This window comes from Nelumbo lutea, chromosome 2 (assembly GCF_056320005.1).
Source record: "Nelumbo lutea isolate HS-2025 chromosome 2, American lotus-T2T, whole genome shotgun sequence".
NCBI classification, from domain to species: Eukaryota; Viridiplantae; Streptophyta; class Magnoliopsida; order Proteales; family Nelumbonaceae; genus Nelumbo; species Nelumbo lutea.
In genome coordinates this window covers 102,201,903-102,223,133 of record NC_142685.1, presented here as the reverse complement: position 1 = coordinate 102,223,133, position 21,231 = coordinate 102,201,903, and the positions used below count along the sequence as shown (strand labels likewise).

Here is a 21,231-nt window from a genome sequence, read left to right as displayed (position 1 = left end):
AGGACGAAAATTAGAAGGTCTGTACATTTTGGATACCCAGGAACCCCGGACTATTGCCTGTTCCAGCACTTTATCTCCTTTTGAAGCTCATTGTCGGTTGGGGCATCCATCTTTACCTTTGTTAAAGAAGTTATGTCCTTAGTTTCATGATGTATCTTCTTTAGATTGTGAGTCTTGTCAGTTTGCAAAACATCACTGTCTATTGTCCGTTTCCCGAGTTAATAAAAGGGCTAGTCATGCTTTCGAGTTAGTACATTCAGATGTTTGGGGACCTTGTCCCATTATGTCTAAGACTAGATTTCGATATTTTGTTACCTTTGTGGATGATTTTTCTGGTATGACTTGGCTTTATTTAATGAAATCTCGTTCTGAGTTACTTTCACATTTTAAAACCTTTTGTGCTGAAATAAAAACCCAGTTTGATGTGTCTGTACAAACATTGCGAAGTGATAATGCCAAAGAATATTTCTCTGATTCCTTTCAGACTTACATGGCTCAGAACGGAATTCTCCATCAATCATCTTGTGTTGATACTCCATCTCAAAATGGAGTGGTTGAGAGAAAAAATAGACATCTTCTTGAAACTGTCAGGGCTCTTTTATTTCAAACACATGTTCTTGAACAGTTTTGGGCTGATGTTGTTTCTACAGCGTGTTTTTTGATTAATCGTATGCCCTCCACTGTTCTAAATGATCAAATTCCTTATAAGATTCTGTTTCCTAATAAATCTGTGTTTCCTGTTGAACCTTGTATCTTTGGATGTTCTTTCTTTTGTTCGTGATGTTCGTCTGCAGGTTTCCAAATTGGACCCCAAGTCAATAAAATGTGTCTTCCCGGGATACTCTCGCCTCCAAAAAGGGTATAGGTGTTATTATCCTCTCTTGAACAGGTATCTTGTGTCAGCTGATGTTACATTCCATGAACATCTTCTTTTCTTTACCGCTCCATCTACACCTGTGTCCACAAGAGGATGATGATCTACTAGTGTATCATGTCACCGGTCCAGACACTAGTGTTGTTCCAATACCCCCACCACCACCTTCTCAACCAAAACCACCTATTACTCAAGTTTATTCTCGACGACCTAATCCTCCTGTGACAAGTCCGACACTGGTCTCTTCTTCGTCATCGGATCCAATGCCCAATGATATTGATCTACCTATTGCTCTTCGGAAAGGTAAACGCCAGTGTACTTATCCAATTTCATCTTATGTTACCTATGATCGTTTGTCCTCTACTTCTTGTTCGTTTGTTGCCTCTCTTGATTCTGTAGGGATTCCCAAATCTGTTCGCCAGGCCTTATCCCATCCTGGGTGGTGTGATGCCATGCTTGAGGAAATGAGTGCCTTGACTGAGAATGGTACTTGGGATCTGGTCGATTTACCTACTGATAAGAAAGCGGTTGGATGCAAGTGGGTCTTTGCAGTCAAATTTAATTCTGATGGATCAATGGCTCGCCTGGTGGCCAAAGGCTATGCACAGACATATGGAGTGGACTATTCTGATACTTTCTCCCCTGTGGAAAAATTGACTTCAGTTCGATTATTTATTTCTCTGGCAGCTACATATGGTTGGCCACTTTACCAACTTGATATTAAAAATGCTTTCCTGCATAGAGTTCTTCAGGAGGAGGTTTATATGGAGCAACCACCTAGGTTTGTTGTTGAGGGGGAGTCTGGGAATGTTTGTCGTCTTCAAAAATCGTTGTATGGACTAAAACAGAGTCCTCGAGCTTGGTTTGGAAAATTCAATCACGTAGTAGAGAGGTTTGGGATGAGGAAGAGCAAATCTGACCATACTGCTTTCAATAAGCATTCCACATTTGGCATCATTCTACTTGTTGTATATGTAGATGATATTGTTATCACTGGGAGTGACACGAAGGGAATCTCATCCTTGAAATCCTTTTTGCAGAGCCAGTTCAATACTAAAGATTAGGGGCACCTAAAATACCTTTTGGGGATTGAGGTGGCAAGGAGTAAAAGAGGCATTTTCCTGTCTCAGAGGAAGTATGCTTTAGACCTGTTAACAGAAATCGGGAAACTGGGAGTCAAATCATGCAGTACTCCATTGCTTCCTAACCAGTAATTCACAAAGAATGGAGATGCTTTTGATGATCCTGAACGATAGAGAAGATTAGTTGGAAAGTTGAACTATCTCACAGTGACTCGTCCTAACATTGCTTACTCAGTTAGTATTGTAAGTCAATTTATGTCCTCTCCTACAGTGCATCATTGGGTAGTCTTAGAACAAATCTTGTGTTACTTGAAAGGAGCTCCTGGACGGGGGATATTGTATCGGAATCATGGTCACAGTAATATTGAGTGTTTTTCTTATGCCGACTAGGCAAGTTCCAAGATTGATCGAAGGTCCACTACTGGCTATTGTGTTTTTGTGGGTGGTAATCTGGTTTCGTGGAAGAGTAAGAAGCAAAATGTGGTGTCGCGATTTAGTGCAGAATCTGAGTATAGAGCAATGGCACAAGCTTCGTGTGAGGTTATGTGGGTTTCTCAACTCTTAACTGAGGTTGATCTTAAAGTCTCAGTTCCAGCGAAGCTATGGTGCGATAATCAAGCTGCGATTCATATTGTTTTGAATCCAATTTTTCATGAACGAACTAAACATATTGAGATAGACTGTCATTTCTTTCGTGAGAAAATTCAACAAAACTTGATCTCTACAGCATATGTGAAGACTGGAGAGCTGTTAGGAGATATCTTTACAAAAGCTCTTAATAGAGCTCGGGTTTCTTATATTTGTAACAAGCTGGGCATGATTGACATCTATGCTCCATTTTGAGGGGTAGTGTTACGAGATTATAGGTTGTAATTATAGGCTGTAAATATGTAGTATTAGCCCAATTAGGAATAGCTTGATTATAGGAATTATTCTTTCTTGATTTTTTTCCTATTTTAGTATCTACAAGGCTGTATGATTTTCTTCCTTTTTAGTATCTACAAGGCTATATGATTTTCTTCATTTTTAGTATGTACAAGGCTCTATATATATGTACTATTTTCTCAATTGAAATATATCAATTTCTTCCAATTCTTGTTCTATCACAGAGTTGATTCATAATTTGCCATAGAATACTGCTGAAAACAGTCCAAATCCCACACAACTACACAACGGCCACAAGCAGAATACCAACCTTCAAGAAATTTACTTTTAGGATGTGAGGAAGAAAACGAGAAATTGCTGAAATCAACTCTGTGATGATTCAGTCATTAAACCAGCCCGGTAATCAGCCCAACACAGCCAAGGCAGACGTTACTATCAGTCCAACTACAGCCCATACAGTCTAACAATCCAGCATCCAAACGAATGTATAGAACCAAGGAATAAGGCCTTCACACCATTGAGCAAAAAAAGACAAAAGCAAGAACACACCTGTCCAACACCTGTACGAAGGTGCCAACCAGAAATCAACTTCATAGCATCGAACAAAGAAGAAAGAGAATCTCTATCAACATCGCCCTTCTTTGACTAGGGTTTCCTTGATATTACGACCAAGGAAGAATCCACAGGAGGTGGCGCCAGTAATCTGCTAGGGTTTCTCTGTCTTCCACATCCAAGAATTAAAGAAGGAAAAAAAAACGCGAAGCAGGTTCAAAACAAGAGGGACCGAAATTCTTTTACAGCTCAAAAACTTGCTCTGATACCATGGAATCATTCATGGAGAGTGGGAGACGAAAGAGAGAGAAAGAGAAGGAAAGGGAGATGCGATTGAGAGAAAAAGAAAACTGTCTTTGGCTGCCGCCAGTTCACTATTTATATTAACTTAATAAAAAAGAACAGAAATTACAAGTATGCCCCTGGTGGCACACCCTAGAAACAAACTAATAAGAAAAAAGGAAAAATAACTAATTGACAGTATCTTAAGAGGACAACCTTCTAAAGCAACTATAAAGTAACAATTAAATAAGCCTTACAACAATCTTAATGAATTCTGGTTAAAATTTCTCAAAAAGAAAATAAGACAATTAAGAAAGTGAAGTTGCGAATATAACTAATAGCTTCAACTAATCGTAGAACCATGTGGGCATAATCTATTAAGATCCATGTCTGTAGTAGAGGTGAACTAGGGTTTCTAACGGGTAGTAAGGCGATGCCGGATGAGTCTGACCCTACATATGAGTAATTGATGCAGTATTACTACACAATTATTGGGTGGTTGGTAAATTGCAGCCCCATTTAAGTCAACATTATCTATGGATGTCTTCAGCCAAGGAGATTTGGGATAGTGTGACAGAGACATACTCTCAAAAATTAAATGTTACAAGGGCCTACAAACTAAAGAGTGATGTGAAGAATTTAAAACAGGGGGAGAAGAGTGTTGCTGTCTATTATTCGATGTTGAAGTCACTATGGCGGGAGTTGGATCTTATGGAAGCATTTGTATGGGAAAACACCAAAGATGCCGAATTTTTAGGAAATTTTTGGAAAGAAATAGGGTGTTTGAGTTCTTTATAAGACTCAATCTTGAATTTGATATTACAAGGCAGAATATCTTGGCCAAGGATGATGTGTCACTTGCACAGGCATACTCTATGGTGAGCAGTGAAGAGAGCAGGCGATAGGTACAGTTACAGACCCTACCTCCTCTTTGAACATTTTGCACATGCTGGAATAAAACCAAATGGTGGAGTGAGAAAAAGGAAGTGATTTGTGAATACTGCAAGAAGCCGAAACATACTAAGGATTCTTGTTGGAAGCTTCATCCAGATCTTCTTCCTTAGAGGCTTCGGAACGACTCTAAGAAGGGTGGCCAGTCTGGAAAACCCAAGAATGCAAATGTTGTCACAGTGTTTGAATGTGAAGAAAAATCTGTTGTGCAACAATTGGCTGCAGTGAAGGTAGAATTGAGAGATATGGGAAGTTGATAAATCACTTGGAGTCTACTGTTGCATCTTCCTCCTTAGGCACCCTCTCTACATCCGCTTTTGCCCATTCAGGTATTCGTGCTTCTACAAATCATGCTACAGTCTCAAGTAATCGTAGAATTCATTGGATCATAGATTTTGGTGCATCAGACCATATGACTACCCTACCCAACCTTTTTTGTTCATACCAGCTCCTCTCGGGTAGAGAGAAGATTTTCTTGCCGATGGGTCTCTTGCTCCCATCTTTGGCAAGGGGAATATTAAAGCCTTTGATTCACTTGTATTATCCTCTGTTCGTTATGTTCCCAAACTTAGCACTAACCTTTTATCTGTTAGTAGTTTAACCAAATCAATGAACTGTAGCATAACCTCTTTCCTACTTATTGTGTTTTTCTTGACCTAAAGTCTTAGAGGACGATTAGGAGTGGCCATGAGGTGAATGGGAGATATTTGCTGGATGTCTCTGATCAAAGTCTTGGATTACCTGGTAGGAGTTGCTTTGGAGTCTGTTTTATCAGAGTCAGTTAATAGAGTCATGATATGTCATTTCAGATTTGGTCATTTGTTTTTAGAAATGTTTAAGGGAATATCCCTATCGAGTCTTCATTGTGAGTCATGTGAAATTGCTAAACATTGTAGACGATCTTTTTTAATGAGTAATAAAAGATCTGTTTCTCGTTTCCATATTGTGCACTTTGATGTGTGGGGGGCATCTCATTTACCTGCTATGGGGGACTACAAATATTTCATTCTTTTCATTGATGATTTCTCTCGTTACACATATATTTACCTTTTGAAATCCGGGATGAAGTACCAAATATTGTACAAAAGTTTCATGAACTTATACTTACCCAATTTAACACTCGGATCAAAATATTCCGATCTGATAATGCAAAGGTATATTTTGAGAAGAGTCTCTCCTCCTACTTTGATACCTTTGGAGTTATTCATCAGAGTTCCTGTTCCTACACTCTTCAACAAAATGGAGTGGCGGAAAGGAAAAACAGACATGTGGTTGAGGTTGCGAGGAGCCTTCTTTTTGCTTCCCATGTTCCTATTAAATTTTGGGGTGATGCTGTTCTTATAGCTACATACTTGATAAACATAATGCCTTCTCGGGTTCTGGGGTTTAAAACTCCCTTAGCTTGCTTTTTCCAAATGAGGATCTTTTTTCTCTTCCTCTCAGGGTGTTTGGGTGCACTTGCTTTGTCCATGTTCACAGTCATCAAAGACATAAGTTTGAGCCTAAAGCACACAAGTGTGTCTTTTTGGGATATGCCTCCACACAGAAGGGGTACTGCTGTTTTGATCCAGTTCGTGGCATTCGCTTTGTTTCTAGAGATGTCACATTTGCAGAGTTTGTCCCTTTCTTTGGTACTTCTCTTGAGGGGGAGCATTCAGATGAGTTGTTTGAATTGTTACCATCTGTTCCTCTTCCAATTCCCATTGAATCTTTTATAGTCTTCTCCAGTTGAGTCATCTATTCTTACTCCCCCTCCTCCTACTCATCCTCATTTTCTTTCCCATCCTATTATCCAGAGATGGTACTAGAGACAAAAACTCAGATACATGCAAGTTGTTTCCATGCCTTCAGATGTGCCTCTTGCTCCTCCCATCACTACTGAGATAATAGGTCAGCCCTTTTCTACCACTTCGGATACCTTCCCTGACCTTGCTCTCCCTATTGCCCTTCGCAAAGGCAAATGGAAATGCACAACTCGTTGTATTTCCAAACACTTGTCCTACAACCTCTTTTCCCCTTCCTACTATTCCTTCCTTGCCTTTGTTTCCACACATGTAACTCCCTGATCTGTCCCAGATGCCTTGTCCAAACCAGAATGGAGAGATGCTATGATGACTGAACTAGATGCTTTGCATAAGAACAATACCTGGGAAATTGTGGATTTGCTTGAGGGAAAGGAACCGGTTGGCTATAATTGGGTGTTCACTATTAAGTATCATTCTGATGGTACTGTTGAGAGATATAAGGCTCGTTTGGTTGCTAAAGGATATACTCAGATGTATGGTATTGACTACTTAGAAACTTTTGCCCCAGTAGCCAAGATGACTTCAGTTCGAGTTTTGCTATCTTTAGCTACTACTTTTGATTGGCCTCTTCATCAGTTTGATGTAAAGAATGCCTTTTTGAATGGGGACCTAAATAAAGAGGTCTATATGTCTTTACCTCCCAGGGTGTATGGGAAGGAGATGCAAGGAAAGAGGTCTGTAAACTGAAAAAGTCTCTTTATGGCCTTAAGAAGTCTCCTAGAGCCTGGTTTGACAGATTTTGGGCTGCTCTTGTTGCTTTTGGGTACACACAGACTCAGTCGGATCATACTTTGTTTGTTAAGAGGAGAGATTCCTTAGTGACCCTCCTGATTGTCTATGTTGATGATATTGTGGTTATAGGAAATGAATTTTCTTAACAGTGAGTTTGAAATTAAAGACTTGGGAGAACTCAGATATTTCTTGGGAATTGAAGTTATCAGATCTAAGGATGGTATCTTCATTTCTCAACGGAAATATATTCTTGATCTCCTTGAAGAGACTGGGAAACTGGGGGCTCGACCTGCTTTTACTCCTATTGACCAAAATCACAAGTTGTCAGCAACTGAAGGTGAACTGTTGCGTGATAAGGGGGTGTTCCGGAGACTGGTTGGGAAGTTACTTTACCTTTGCATGATTCGGCCAGATATTTCCTATGCAGTTGGTGTAATCAGCCAGTTTATGCATTCTCCCAGAGATTCACATTTAGCAGCTGCTGAGAGAGTTCTGTGCTATCTAAAAGGGACTCCAGGAAAAAGTATCTTGTTTGTTAAGCATGGACACATGAAGCTAGAAGCATACGCTGATGCTGACTGGGCCGGATGTATTGATGATAGGAGGTTTACTTTAGGTTACTGTGCTATGGTAGCGGGGAACATTATATCATAGAGGAGTAAGAAGCAGTCTGTAGTGGTAAGATCTTCAGTTGAAGCAGAATACAGAGCAATGACACATGGAATTTCTGAACTTTTGTGGTTGAGATCACTTTTAGATGAATTGGGTATAGACTGTGAGAAGCTAATAATGTTATATTGTGACAACCTGGCTGCTATCAACATTGCACACAATCCTATTCAACATGACAGAACTAAAGATATTGAGGTTGACAGGCATTTTATATGAGGGAGAGTTGCCTCAGGAGAAGTCTGTCTACCATTTGTTGCTTCTGAAGAACAATTGGCTGATGTTTTGACAAAAGGTGTTCCTATAGGAAAGCTGGTTTATTATATAAGCAAGCTGGGCATGATGGATATCTATGCTCAGCTTGAGGGGGAGTGTAGAGAGATTGGGCCCATTAGTGTCTTTCTTATTAGTTCTTTGATGTTATGTTTTCTTATTGGGCCTTTTTCTTTATGGGCCTTTATCTCTTATTTATGTTTTCTAAGTTTAGTGCTGATGTGGATGCCTACTTAAGGGCCTCCTTGTAATTTATGTAACTTAAGTAAGTTTAATAAAAGATTAGAGTAGGGGAAAGATGAGACATGCGAACTCCTCCTTTCTTTCTCCTTTCTTCTCCAATCTTCCTCCTTCTTGCTGTCTCCTTCATCTCTGATTTCTTTTACTTATTCTGAAATATTCTACTGATCTTATTGGTTTGACTCACATCTTTGTGGACTGAAGAGAGCCTTGACTAAGATTGGGGCTATGCCATACAAACTCTTCTGGCTGGCTAGAAGATTGCTCAATTCTCTAATCAACTTTTCCTTTAATTCTTGCCCATGCCACAGCAGCTTTTGCTTATGTTTCTCTTTCTGATGAACCGAAGACTGCTGAAAATTGATTTTTAGGATAACGTCCTGGTAACTGTATTTGTTTTTTTTTTAATCATTGCCTAAATGCATCCTGACTGTACTACTAAATTTCTCTGTTACCTGATGCTTTAGCCAAACAAGGGGTGGGAAGAGAGACTTTATTTTGGACACAGTTGTGGGGAGAGATAATAGATCTTGTCTCTCATTGACTTGTTTTTCTTTTTACACTTTTTTATTTCTACACTATGCACAATCCTTTCTTTCTCTCTTTAATAAGTTATGCAGTTACTGATCAAAAAAATTGTTGTTATTATAGTTAGGGTTTATTTATCCTTTTTAATGGGGAAGTTCCTAGTGTATCAAAAAATGGGGTTCCCAAAATTGGTAAACTTATGTGACCTAGTAACAAAATTTTCCCAAAAGTATTCTAAATAATAAAAAATGAAAATTTTCTGATATTCCTAGCCAAAAAAGGTCAAGAGAAAAAGGTATCTATTATTTCTTGGTTTTCTTTCTTTAATTTGGAGGTGCACTAATTTTTTCCTTGTAATGTGCATATATGAGGTCCTTTTACTTTTCCAATCTGATTATAGAATTTTTATCTTCTTTCCAAATTTAGCTTGGTAGAAAATTCCACATTTCATCTTCACCTTTAGAACTAAAGATTTTAGCAACTTAATGTTGTATTTGATCTAATTGCATTTTTCTCCCCTTAGAAATATATTGAAGTTGAATTTCTCATATTAAATGCAGATGTCTATCTTGCTGGCACTGTTATGTTAATATTTGGTATGGGCTTGTATGGACTATTTATCAGCAATGTGCCTCCTGATGTGCCTTCCAATATTGACCGTGCTCTGAAAGGGTCTTCTTTATTTGGGATGTTCACCCTGAAGGTACTTCAATGTCCTTTTTGGTCTAAATCTCCAATTGGGTATAAAGAATGTAAAATTCTGTGCCTTTTTAATTGTACCTGCTATTATTATTTTGTTTGGACTTATGATTTTGTTTTCTTCACATTCTTTTTTTCTTCTCTAAGTTCATTTTCTGAGTTTGAAGTTGTTAAATTTCCATTGTTCAGGATGTCAGATAGGTTCTGCATGTAATAATTTTTGTGTGGAAATCCCCTGTTTATTGTATTTTAGTTATTGAATCCATTTTTTAATTTTAATTTAAATTAGTGCATTTATATTAGGATAATTATATTTTGGATCTCATAACCATAAATTCTAAACTGATCTTATTCTTTCCCATAATCCTCTCCACATGCTTTTTTTTCTTTCCTTTTCCTTAACCAACAATAGAACAGAAATTCAAGAAGAAAGTTATAGAACAGAAATTCAAGAAGAAAGTTATAGTCTAGAAAAGAACCTATAGTAGTTAAGTACTACTATAGCAATAATGAAATCTCCAACACCACCTAACCAACAATGAAATCCACTTTAGCAATAATGGGAGTCATTAGTTCTAAAAACAATGGCAATAGTATAGTCTCAAATCATGAAATGATGAGCCCAGATCAGCTGTACTTTCCTTCACCCACCAGGTTAGACAAAATGAAGATGATGGAATTGGAACTATACCTGAAAGTGCCCTGGTGCTGGACAGCCAAGAATTACCTTTTGAGTAATCAAAGTTGAGCCTTCCGACTTTAGGATACGAGGAATTCCAGAAAACTAAACCACATTTATTCACTTCTCACAATGCTATCCGTTATAACCCCTCTGAGATTGCCAATTATGGAGGCATAATCAGCTATGTTTGGATTAATCAAGTCGAAGGCAGTCTGAGTGGACTAAATTTATCTTGCAAATTCTAAGGATATCTTCCTTTTCAGATACCATACAGAATAGCTAAGAAGGCCAACCTCTCAAGATGCCCCAAAAAGGCCATTAGCCCATTACCCAGTGCCAGTTCCCACTATTTGGGGTCTTGGGAGGGGGTGACAAAAAAAATCAAACTTTCTGCAGGATTCTACCTCTATTCTCAATAGTCACAAGGTAACAGCTCTGCATAAGGTTAAACAACTTAATTTATCTGACATCCCAAAAATTTAACATATCACAGTAACCAGACTAGTTGGATACTTTTAAAATTTTGATGCATGCATTTAAGGATTAAAACATTGATATGTATTCATATCCATCCAAGAACATGTATCTTATTTTGTTTTTAATGATATGAAACAAATGGAATCATACAAGTTGCATGGCTTGAATAGTGTTATGCAGACTATTCCATTTATACCAGTATAATTCATAATAATATTATGTCTGATGTAATTGATGCTTGGTCAATATGCAAAGGGGTGTTTATTAAATGATCTGATTCTGAATGAATTTCTTAAAGTTTTTGAAATCAAGTTCATCTTTCCTAAATTTGAAGCATATCATTTGTCTAAAATGTTAGACTATAAATTTTCAGAAGTAGGTGTTTAGATTGCAGATTTGTTGTGTATAAATATAAACACTTTAGTTTAGGAAATATTTTAACTTTGAATTACTATATTGTAAATATGTTTTAAATTGCCATAATGAATTTTTAAGAGTATAAAAAAATATAAACTGTTTTCAGTGTTTTAAAGGAATTTTGAGGTGCAGTCAGAACAGGCATGGATGCCTCAACGAGGAAAGAAAGAAAAGAGAGAAAAAAATGAAAAGAAAGAAAGATAGAGAGAGAGGAATGTAAGAATTAATGAAGGAAAAAGACCAAGAAGAAAACTCCTCCCCTTTAGGAGGCTTACACCTCTTGTAGTCTAGTGTTCTGAAGTCTGAACTGCCACTCACACTTCCAAGTAGTGGAATGCCTCACATTACACCCCAATATTTTAAAACTTGACTTTTACAAATTGTTAAAATAGGTTGTAAACTTGTTTAGATATAACCAAGGTTCAAAGTATCATACGTATAAAGGCCTGCCCCCTGAAAATATTAAAAACACAAAATACCAGTACCTAATATTTAGCTTATCCAGGCATTACCGATAAGATAAGATATGCCTGATATGGCTTGATACATGATGAAATTTTGAACCTTGGATATGATTAATGCTTGTATAATTTAAACTTTGCCTGGATTTTTTGACGTTAATGATAATTAGCTACAAGTGGACTAATTTTCTATCAGAAGGATATAATAATTATGTATATTGTTAGAATGTTATATGGTCGTGCTTCCTCTCTAACATATTATAATGTTGTATGTACATGATAAAGCTTGTAGCATCTTTGAGTATTTTTCTTTGAACCTTCAATCAACCACCGATGACCCAGTAGTCAAGATGGTCACTTGTCACCCCTCCTAATTGGTGGTGCATGATCTAACATGCATCTTTCTCTGCCCAACCTCTGATTCCCCTGTAATGAGTAGTATGTAATACTAAAAGAAAGAACCTTCAATCGATCAACATCATGTATTCATGAGCAATCACATTCTAATTCTTACATAGGTAAATAAACTCATGATTAATTTTTTCCATCTTATTTCCAATCATTTGGATGTTGAAAGGATTATTTCTTAATATATCTGATTTATGTATTTCTCTTAGGAGTTTCGATATGAATCTTAATTATTCAGGCGAGTTTTATGGGTGCAAATTGGGTCAGTTGGGTTGGGAATTTGTTAAAGTTTTAAAGGGCCTAAACTCTAACTCTATCCCAATGTAGTCGAAATTTTTCAAGTCATGCAACCTAACTTGCAACCTTAATGTGTCTTCAAGGTTCTTCAGTACTAATATTCTCTTCAGTACTAAAAGTTTTGATGAAAAGTCACGGATCAGAAGGGTGTTTAAAGTAAATAATTGTTTTTTCCCAGAGACTCTACTCTTGATTCTTAGACTGGGAATGTTGTGGTGACTGTCATGCCATCCAAGTCCAAATTTTAAACTCTTGGTATATGTTCTTTCTGGACCATTATCTTCATTTAATTGTTCAATTTTGGTTTTTCTGATTTTGGAATGATCATTAAAGGGATGCTCACTGATTGGTTAGTCCACAATATTTGGATGATGGACAAATTGTATGAAATGAATAGGGTCTTTGATAATGATAGACCAAACTCCCCTTTTGACATGAACATGTAGTTGTATCTCTTAGATATTTGTGTTATTCAAGTGGAATCTCTAACACTGTACTTGTCTAGAATCTGCATGGTCTTGCTATATATATGGATTCTTGATATGTAATGGCAACCTTTGATTTCTAGTCAAGTGATACAAATCGAAATATAGTACAGAATGGTATATAACTCAACTGATTGATGTTCATCACAATCATGGGTGCGCAGTTGAAATCCATCTACATTATGATAAACATTTATTTATTTTTCTTATTGATTGCAGGAGAGACCAAAATGGATGAAAATCAGTTCACTTGATGAATTAAAAACAAAGGTGGGACATGTTATCGTCATGATTCTTCTGGTGAAGATGTTTGAGAGGAGCAAAATGGTGCAAATAACCACTGGTACGGATCTGCTTAGTTATTCTGTGTGTATTTTCTTTTCATCTGCTTCTTTATACATTCTTCATTATCTTCACAAGTCAGAATAAAGATGTTCCATGTATTAGAGGACAACTTGTAAACATGTGAAATATTGTCCTTTTGACAATAGTTGAGGAGGCATTGTGCACCCACTTCAAGGAAAAGTAACCATACAGACAAATGTTTACTTCATCAAACATTTGATGAATAAATAATGTTGGGGGCTCAGGCTTATGCCAGCATGTTTTTTCCTTGAGATATTTACTGTTGATAAGGATGCCATCTTAATGATACTATGTAGGCTTCCCAAATCATTAATCACATTAAAATATCAAAAGAGGTCATAGAAAGAGAATGCACATGAAGTAGGTAACTAATAAATAAGCAATATTGATAACTGGTGTAGCAGCTGGAAGAACAAAAATCTTAAAGAAGCTGCCTTGGAAATTCCCCATTACCATTTGCACTTGTGCTTCTGTTGTTTGTACCATGTTTTGTTTTGCTGTCCTGTGTGTTATTACTTATTGCTCCTATTCTCCTAAGACATACCTTTTTCTCTTTAATATATTTTAGTTTTTTCTTTAGTAATCTTCATATTTATTATTTAGAATAAATCACAAGACATTGTTTATTCGTGCCTGTTGTAGGACGTGGGAATTGTTTCATTTCTTAGTTTTAATATGGATATGTGCAACACTAGCTCTAAAGAAGTCTCTTGTAATCATCTTATTTTGGTGGAACAAGATGATGATTGATAAATGGAATTTGGTTTTATTATACAGCCCATATTGACCCCAGCTGGCCTCTATCTTCACTTCTCTAACCTATAGAACATTGTTTTCCATGTTTTTCATCAGCCCTCCCATATTAATCTCCCAATTTCACCCTTCTGTGCACTAGTTTTTTAGCCGTCCCTAGTAGTTATTAGTTCATCCTGGTAAATTGTTTTTGCCCATCCACTATCATTCCTCCACCAAAGGTTGCAAACGGCCCAGACTGGCCCAATGGGCTTAAGGCCTAGACTAAGATATTGGGATTATTGGTCTAGATTGGCCCATTTAAACAAGCTAGCTATACATATAAAAACATACAGAAGTACATATTTATGTGTACAAGACCAACCTGGGATGAAAACTGCTAGCCTAATAGTGAAGCATTGCAGGGGTTTAACTGTAGATGTTGATACAAATTGCCGGACCATGTTAAAACTTGTCTAGTATTCTCTGTTATTTTGTTTGTTTTGCGTTCTTAACTTTGGCACAAAACCAACCCTACTCTTAAGTCTTAAGAGAAGAACTCCATATGAGAAAGCAAATGTCTGTATATGTCTGTGTGCGGTGTCCTTTTATGTATTTAATTGTTTGTGCATATTGAAAAGGTTTGGGCAGGATTGTTGGGCTGCAAATGTATCGGATTAAATTGAATATTACTTAAATGCAAATTTGATTTGTTAATGTTTGGATTCAGATCAAATCTTATCCATCAGATCTAGTTTAGACCTGGTTCGGATTTAGATATTGAATACCATTAGTAAATTAAGGAAAAAGATAATCAGAATAGTACATAAGATTAATTCCTCAATAATCGGTTTGGGTTTTAATTGGTTCAGAACAGCAACAACCGGTCCCAGTCCAAGTATTAATTAGGAGTAGAACAAAATCACAGAACCAGAACTGATATACTCGGTTTGGTGGTCAGGTAGAACTGACCCATTTATAGCCCAATATAAATCCAATAGGGTCTAATCTGATCCATCCCGTACCCCCGTCCATTTACATCCCTGCCCGATTTCCCACAACAAATTCAAAACAAACAAAGGCCGAGACAAAGGACACTCTACTACTTACGTTTCAAGCTACTCACAAGAATGAGAGAACTTAGAAGCCGTGCTATAATATTATTAACAAAGCAAAAAATGCAACACACGCCAAGTTTGGTTGCATAAACATCACGAGGCATCCTTTTCAATAACATAATTGATAAGGGCGAATTTGGCCCTCCAATGACTTTGTGACACATGGTATCTCGGAACAATTGGGTGACACTCAGAACCATTTAGGCGACAAATTGCCCTAGCCAAAATGATGGAGTCCCAGCTAGCGACCTGGCACTATTGTCGACCTATCTCTTGTATCGACCTGGTGACCTATCTCTAGCATTGACCTAGCAACCTGCTTTTATGCCAATCTAGCGACCTCGACCATAACTCAGGTCGGCTAGAAGCACTTTGTCCAGGGCTGACTTGTAGCACTTAGTAATTGGCCGAAGTGACTTTGACGAAAGGAGCGACCTCCCTCAAGGGCGTGCCAGCTTGACTGGTGTCCAGGTGGCGACTTGCGAGGCATGCTCGTTGACAAATTTGGCATGCATATCCCGACACTCCCACAATTCTTGGAAGTTGACCCACATTCTGAATGTTTTGGAGGATGGTCAACGTGTATGGCAGTTACCTCCGGGGATTTCAAATCGATTAGGCACGACTTCTTGGAAATCTCGGATGCGATGCGTAAGACCCACACAAAAAATTAATAAATATTGTTATTAATTAACTCATCATGACTTTTTAAAGTATTTTGGGTAAATATTGTTATATTCATGTTAATTAACAACATTTTGTAGAAATTGAAAGCTCTTTAACCAATTTCTATAAAATTGAGAATTATATTTAACAATTTCTAAAAGTATAAAATTTTAGTTATTGCTATTATTATAGTTAATAACCAAATGTAGATGGGGGATAAAATATTATAATGTTGGAAGATGAAATTATTAATTAAATTATATTGGAAAACAAAATATAAATTAGTGTAATTTTGTTAGTAAACTACATAATAAAAATGAATATTTAATAACAATTTAAAATAATTCTCAATAAATCTCCACAATTACACAAATGTAATAAAACTTTCAAAACTTTTCATAAAACTACATTTTTAAAATAACATTCTAGAAATTAAAATATTTAAAATTTTTGTAAGTTTATTTAAAATGTATTAAATAATGATTGAAAATTATTGGAAATTTTTGGAAAATTTATTACATTTGATTGATTTTGGAAAACTATTAAAAATTATGTAATTTTCATTGTAAATTATTGAAAATTATTAAAGATAAATGAGTATGGGAAAGGGAAAAGTATAATTTGAACCAATAAATACACAAATTATTAAGATAAATTAGTATAATATTGGTAAAAGGAAATTATTGATTAGTCTATATTAGAAAATATAAGATAAATTAGTATAATTTTGTAAGTAAACCATTTAAAAAGAAAATAAATTATTCAATAAAAATTTATAAATAAATTTGAATAAATTTTCAAAGTTACACAAATGTAATAAATTTTTCAAAATTTTCATAAAATTACATTTATGAAAATTAAAGGCAATTTGTGTACTTTTAAAATTTACCATGTGGTTGACACTCAGTATCTCCTTTTGGTCATTTTTGTCATCAAGTTGAATATTGTATTGATGGGGAGTGGGTGTCTTGCCTTGAACTTACTTGACACTAGGGACGGGGCGGGTAAAATGCTAAAATTCCCCATCCTTGATGAGGAGTGAGTGTCTTGCCCTAAATTTACCTAACATTGAGGATGAAGATGGGGGGGGGGGGGGGAGAATTTAAGGATTCCCTGTCCTTAATGGGGAGTGGGTGCCTTGCCTTGAACCCACTTTACACTAGGTAAGGGGTGGGGATGGGGTATTGTGTTTTGACTACAAGATGGGATAGGAATGGGGTGTCCCACTCTGTTGCCATTCATATATAATTGTTAACTATTAGTAAATTAATAAAAATATTAGTTTTTATAATTATTTTTATTTGTTTAAATTCAATCAAAATTTCATTTAAAAATAAAGAAAATAATAACAATTATTAAAATTACTATAAATGATTAATAAAATTAAATTTATTAAAAAATATTTGTTCATATTAAATTAATAATAATTATTTTCTATAAATCAACACTAAATGAAAAATACAATTATGAAAATTTTAAGTATTAACAATAACTTTGAATACTTTTGGTTAATTAACAGCAAACTTTGATTATTAATTTATCAATTAATTAATAGTAAATAAAATTATTCAATCTTTCAGCACGGGTTCCCACTAGTAAAAATATGTAATATATCCTATTATATATATAATATACCAGTTGATTTAGTTAACAATTGATTTTTCTTTCAGATTAAACTAAAACCAAACCGATACCACCGGTTTTTTGCAAAACACTGAACCAAAATCAAATGGATTGATTAAATTAACTGGATTTTTCGGTTGGATTTTCTCGATTTGATTCAGTATTTCGGTTTTTCAGTTTTTTGTTGACCACCCCTACTATAAACCTGGATTTGCTTGGAAAGTCAGGTTTGGCTGCAAGTATCATTTGAATAATTTTCAACTAGTAGACAAGAAAGGGGGTTCTATATATTGGAGTCAAAGTCTATCGTCACGTTTCTTCCCACACACTCACAAAAACTGAAGTATGACAAAATACCAACACTGCACGCTTACTACCGGAGTAGACTTCAGGGACTATATCCATCCATTCGTGGTTGTGGGCGCATGCCAAAACAATTGGAATCAGTATGGCACCATGCCGTGAAACTTCAAATCGAAATGGGCATCACACAACATGAGCACGTGGGCTTGGAAAGTTGTAATCCCTATTAAACCCATTTACTTTTGATTTTTCGTTGTAGGAAGCACGTCCTTCATGAGTCACTCTCTAGTAGACCATGCAATCGGGTTGGGTGGGTCGGGTTCGTGTTGGGTTAGGGTATTTCGGGTTGATTTTGGTTTGGGTTGAATTTTGGGTTGGGTTGTCAAATGCTAGACTCTAACCCTAAATGTTTGGATTAGGGTTGATCCATGGGTCAATTCGGGTCATCCCAAAAAATAATTGAAATTTAAAAAAATAAATAAAAATTACATGAAAAATGTTAAAATTAAAAGAATTAACCTTAAAATTCCAAATATAAAATAAAAACTTGAACATTTAACAATTTAAAGGGTAAACAATAAAAAGTAAAGAATAAATAATAAAAATTAAAGAGTGGAAACTTCTAACAATGCATGAATAATCCCAATTAGACTTGACAATCGGGTCAGCAGGTTGACCCATGACCCAACCCAACCCAACTCAAATTTTTCGGGATGGGTCATTATCACATTCGGGTTGCTAAATATGTGACCCTAACCCTATTTTTTCGGGTTGGGTTGGATTGGGTTGGGTCAACTTTTTGCCAGGTCTACTCTCTAGTCATGAGGTGGGTCCGTTGAGAGAAATAGGTATTGGTTGGTGAATTCAGATATTACTTATCTTTGATTCAAAGTATATTAAGGAGCAATCATTTATTGATAACAATAATGGCCTGTTTGGCAGGGCTTCTGTATTGATTGAGCTGTGTCGATTGAATCACTTTAAAGAAATTACTTAAATAGCTTATTTTCACTAGAAAGTCATGTAAGCTTATTTTCAACTTTGGGATTTTTTATCAAACAACGGCTTCACAATTTTCCAGGTTTATCAGCCAAAAACTGATCCATGAAAATGCTCTCATCAAACAGGCACTTAAAAAAGTCTTGAAGTAATGGTTTGATTGCTCTCGTACGCTTGGCTGCGTCATTTTCAAGTTCAGTAGTCCCCCTCAGAGTTGGTTTATTGATTCCCCAAATGTATTTATGCCCACCCTCCTATAAACACCATCCCCCGTTGGGAATCTTCTGCCCCCTAACGCTGTCCTAAGCTGTATTATAGCCTTGGGTATTCTGAGTGGAATTGATCTCAAATTATTCCTTTTATTAAAAGTTTAAGATTCATTTGGTGTGTTTTTTGTATGGTTTTTTTTGGCTGATTACAAATTGGGTAGATCGATTGTCAAAAGCTGAAGCGCTGAAAAGACACAAAAACCCATTTTGAACTGATTTTGGAAAGGTTAAAATAAAATTTTTTGCGTCTTTCGAGTTTTATTCTGTCTACTAAACGATTTTCCTAAAAAGATGTGTCAAAGGACCCTTAATTATCACCTTACCCAATGGACAAAAGGGAGAAATTAGGTAGTCTCACATATTCTGTATTACATGATTTGATTGACTGATTGATGAATTATTCGGTAAGGAAATAAAAGGAATTGAAGCTTATATTGGATCATTTTTAATCATCCCATTCTGTTAAGAAAGATGCTAATGCTGATAAGTTAAGTTTTACTTGTGGCAGCATGCAAATCAAGCCATGTTTGAGAGAATTTCTGCCGAACTCGAGATTCAACATGGCCAATTTTGATTGGCCCGCTTTATCCCGGCAGTCTAGGTTGCAGCAAATGTGAATCTGCTGCATTTGTAGTGCAACTGTATTCAGTCTGTAAAAAGGGAATATGTAATAAAATACATGTCACAGATTGAATTAATACTAGTTTACCCAAACAGCAAATGAAACTGCAACTACTTTCCAATCAATGGTTGGATAATCACATAGACCATACTTAAAAAAATAAAAAAAAAGTCACGTAGACAAATAATTTTTGTTGGTGAATTAATTAATAGCTATTCCTCTTCTTTGTTTTTTCAATTATGTACTATTTAATTCCATGGAGTAGAACTCAGACTCATCCAACCTAATGAAAAGACAAAATGGAGAATGACTTGCCGCAATTGTTCCATTTTCAATTACAATACATAATCTAAACGCCTCTTCAACATCTGACAAGGTAGACTGGGGACAGAATTATTCTCATATTTTTTTTACCACACAAAAAAAAGAAAAGAACTTGGTGAGATCACACTCGTCTATGCAGCAGCAGCCAGCAGCATAGACGACATAGGAATTAACCACCGGGTGACATGTTATTCCATAAACCAATCGATCAAATTAATCAGTCGAGCTGATCAAAGGATCTCTTACGCGGGGACGATTTTCTCAACTTTTGCAGTTTACAAGCTAGTTCTTGCAGTCTTGCCTTTAATAAAGTTGGAGATCTGTCCAACCCATCACAAACCTGTAATCAAAATAAGAAAAGGAAAGGAACCCAGTTCAGAAAACTAGAAAAAGATTCATGGGTGATAAAAGGATTCAATCAAAACATCCGAAGAGGCACCGATAAAAGCAATACAAACCTTGCTTTCCGAGTAATTAATTGTTTTACTTCCATCACAGCAGTAAGTAGAGCGGATAAGCTCGAGATGATGAGCTTCGAGCTCATCCAAGACAGCAGAGAGTGAGAGAGCCTGCGAGGTGGTCTTGCTGTCAGACAGAGACACATTGACACGGTCCCCTCGGATGCGAATCGATACGGACGAAGAAGGCTCAGGTGCAACGCGGATGTCGCAGTCAGTTGAGTTGGACACGGCCGAGCAACGGTCGGAGACCTGCACAGCTGGTGACGACTTGGGAGCAGCCGACGACGACGACGAATCCATTCGGTTCTGAAGGGATCGAAGGCGAGCCGCGGCTAAGGGGATGTACTTGATGATCTCGTCGAGGATTGCTGACTGTTCTTTTCGAACTGTGTTGGCGTGAGGAAGGAGAGCATGGAGAGAAAGAAACAGCTCTCGCATGGACTTTCGGCGTTCACGTTCGGCAAGCTTGTGACGCTCTCTGGCGTCGACGCCACCGCTGGTTGATCGTCCGCCGGGCTTGTCGTCTGATCCAGCTGTGTCCCAATCGCTCCATTCAATTGTCATGGTTGTTTCAGACTCTTTCTTCGCACACTACTGACTCGGTTGTATTCAGACTCTTTCTCCACTACTTATTGTTCACGGGTCAAGGTTTCTATCGGTATTGAATCTTGATGATGTGATATATGTATGCGTCATATAAATATTATATATAATATATTTTATAATTTTTAATATAAATATAGTGGATGGATGATAATGTAATTTTTTTAAAATATAAATTATATTTATATTTTAAAAATATAAATTATGATTTTTTAAATATTTGTTTAATATATTTTAAAAAATATAAATTATTTATATTTTTTTCTAAAATAGTACATAATAATGTAATATTTATAATAAATGATCATTAATTAATATAAGTAAAGAGGTGAATTAATTATAATTA

At 36.3% G+C, this 21,231-nt stretch overlaps 2 protein-coding genes across 4 annotated transcripts in view; one reads left to right on the top strand and one right to left on the bottom strand.

The window, feature by feature from the left end:
- The window catches only part of LOC148872383 (uncharacterized), a 78,433-nt gene extending 65,015 nt beyond the window's left edge, over positions 1-13,418 (top strand). For all 3 annotated transcript variants that reach the window (XM_088969862.1, XM_088969861.1, XM_088969863.1), the window contains 2 exons: positions 9,434-9,576; positions 13,019-13,418. In XM_088969862.1, the coding sequence (XP_088825988.1) occupies positions 9,434-9,576; positions 13,019-13,228 (353 nt within the window). In that variant the 3' untranslated portion in view covers positions 13,229-13,418. The remainder of the gene's footprint in view (positions 1-9,433; positions 9,577-13,018) is intronic.
- A 6,381-nt stretch (positions 13,419-19,799) lies between these two features.
- LOC148872382 (uncharacterized) lies at positions 19,800-20,923 on the bottom strand. The gene is made up of 2 exons (XM_088969860.1): positions 20,280-20,923; positions 19,800-20,161 (listed from the first exon to the last, which is right to left on the bottom strand). The coding sequence occupies exons 1-2, from the start codon at positions 20,844-20,846 to the stop codon at positions 20,039-20,041; spliced, it is 690 nt and encodes a 229-aa protein (XP_088825986.1). The 5' UTR covers positions 20,847-20,923; the 3' UTR covers positions 19,800-20,038.
- Between the last annotated feature and the right edge of the window lie 308 nt (positions 20,924-21,231).

Coding starts and splice junctions, on each gene's coding strand:
- LOC148872382 (XM_088969860.1), bottom strand. CDS start 20,846: ATGACAATTGAATGGAGCGATTGGGACACAGCTGGATCAGACGACAAG. Junction 20,162..20,279: donor TTAATTACTCGGAAAGCAAG/GTTTGTATTGCT, acceptor TTTTGATTACAG/GTTTGTGATGGGTTGGACAG.